This window comes from Palaemon carinicauda, chromosome 36, assembly GCF_036898095.1.
Source record: "Palaemon carinicauda isolate YSFRI2023 chromosome 36, ASM3689809v2, whole genome shotgun sequence".
Lineage (NCBI taxonomy): Eukaryota > Metazoa > Arthropoda > Malacostraca > Decapoda > Palaemonidae > Palaemon > Palaemon carinicauda.
In genome coordinates this window covers 15,102,984-15,104,905 of record NC_090760.1, presented here as the reverse complement: position 1 = coordinate 15,104,905, position 1,922 = coordinate 15,102,984, and the positions used below count along the sequence as shown (strand labels likewise).

The following is a 1,922-nucleotide window of genomic DNA, read 5'->3' as shown; positions in this document are numbered from 1 at the left end:
ACAGTAGAGGAACTTTCTTGGGCCATCTTATAAGGACTTGACTGCATAGTAGAAAAAGCCGAGCTAGTTCCCTCTGCATAGCCGGTCTTCTAGGTTATTCCCCCAGAACCACCCGAAGGTTAGTGTCCGAAAGAATAGACCTAGATATCCGACCTTTTGTTCACCTGACGAAGCCCCTGTACGACCCCACCAGGGAACACAGCATACTAGAAGCAGCTCAGCTATTCCTTTCTGCAAAGCCAGCCTTGTAAGCTGGTCCAAGCATCCTCCAAGCAAGATGCGTCAGATTTACACCCTCCTTCTGTTCCTCTGGAACTGATTCCTGGGAATGTGCATCTTGGACTGTTTTTCAACATGTTGCTTCTTTCGGTTCTTGGCCTTTGTGTCCTTCTTGCCGGTCTTCTTAGGTCCTGGATTTTGTCTTTTAGGCTTTTGACGACCCTGGAATCCTCTGCGGGGCATTCCTTTAGCACGATCTTGTTTCGGCAGATGATGACCTTTGCCTTTGCAGGGACCGCCTTCGATTTCTTCATCCTCTTTTTCTGTATCTTTCATCCACTTCCTCGGATATTTCTTCATCCTCCGACTCTTCTTCTGAGTCTGAGTCTTCTTCCTCTGATTCCTCATCACTTACTGAATCTTCCTCTTCCTCTGATTCTTCCATTTCGTCAGGCAGAAAACTAAATTGGTTTTGTACGGAAATGCCCGAAAATTCTTCCTCCATTTCGCTTTCAGAAGAATCCGAGTTTTCCTCCTCTTCTGAATCTTCAGTATTTTGTACCACTTCTTCCTCATCATCTGAATCTTCAGTAATTTGTCCTGATTCTTCCTCCTCCTCTGATTCTTCTTCCTCTACCTCTGATTCTTCTTCCTCTACCTCTGATTCTTCTTCCTCTACCTCTGATTCTTCATCCTCTTCCTCTGATTCTTCCATTTCGTCAGGCAAGAAACGAAATCGGTTTGTGGACGGAAATGCCCGAAAATGTTTCCTCTATTTCACTCTCAGAAGAATCCGAATTTTCCTCCTCTTCTGAATCTTCAGTATTTTGTACTGATTCTTCCTCTTCCTCTGATTCTTCTTCCTCTACCTCTGATTCTTCATCCTCTTCCTCTGATTCTTCTTCTTCTACCTCTGATTCTTCATCCTCTTCCTCTGATTCTTCCATTTCGTCAGGCAAGACACTAAATCGGTTGTGGACGGAAAGGCCAGAAATTTCTTCCTCCATTTCGCTCTCAGAAGAATCCGAATTTTCCTCATCATCTGAATCTTCATTAATTTGTTCTGATTCTTCCTCTTCCTCTGATTCTTCCTCTACCTCTGATTCTTCATCCTCTGCCTCTGACTCTTCTTCCTCTACCTCTGATTCTTCATCCTCTTCCTCTGATTCTTCCATTTCGTCAGGCAAGACACTAAATCGGTTGTGGACGGAAAGGCCAGAAAATTCTTCCTCCATTTCGCTCTCAGAAGAATCCGAATTTTCCTCATCATCTGAATCTTCATTAATTTGTTCTGATTCTTCCTCTTCCTCTGATTCTTCTTCCTCTTCCTCTACTTTTGATTCTTCATCCCTCTTCCTCTGATTCTTCCATTTCATCAGGCAAGAAACGAAATCGGTTTTGTACGGAAATGCCAGAAAAATTCTTCCTCCATTTCGCTCTCAGATGAATCCGAATTTTCTTCCTCTTCTGAATCTTCATTATTTTGTACTGATTCTTCCTCTTTTTCTGAATCAGTATTTGGGTTCAGATTCTTCCTTTTTGTCTGAATCTTGATCTTCTTCCTCCTTTTCTGAATCTTCATCCGCTTCCACTGACTCTCCCATTTTGTCAGGCAAGAAACTAAGTTGGTTTTGAACGGATGAGCCCCAAAATTTCTTCCTCCTTTACGCTCTCAGAAGAATCCGAATTTTCCTCCTTTTCTG

General features: G+C 43.0%; 1 protein-coding gene across 3 annotated transcripts in view; it reads right to left on the bottom strand.

The window, feature by feature from the left end:
• Positions 1–353: 353 nt before the first annotated feature.
• LOC137628764 (high mobility group nucleosome-binding domain-containing protein 5-like) overlaps positions 354–1,922 on the bottom strand; it is a 15,057-nt gene continuing 13,488 nt past the window's right edge. Inside the window, exons 2-3 of one of the 3 annotated variants that reach the window (XM_068359956.1) lie at positions 1,131–1,547; positions 354–1,088 (exon numbers count right to left, since the gene is read on the bottom strand). In XM_068359956.1, coding sequence (XP_068216057.1) covers positions 939–1,088; positions 1,131–1,547 — 567 coding nt within the window. In that variant the 3' untranslated portion in view covers positions 354–938. Of the gene's footprint in view, positions 1,548–1,922 lie in introns of all 3 variants that reach the window. The other 2 variants (XM_068359959.1, XM_068359955.1) reach the window with 2 other exon arrangements.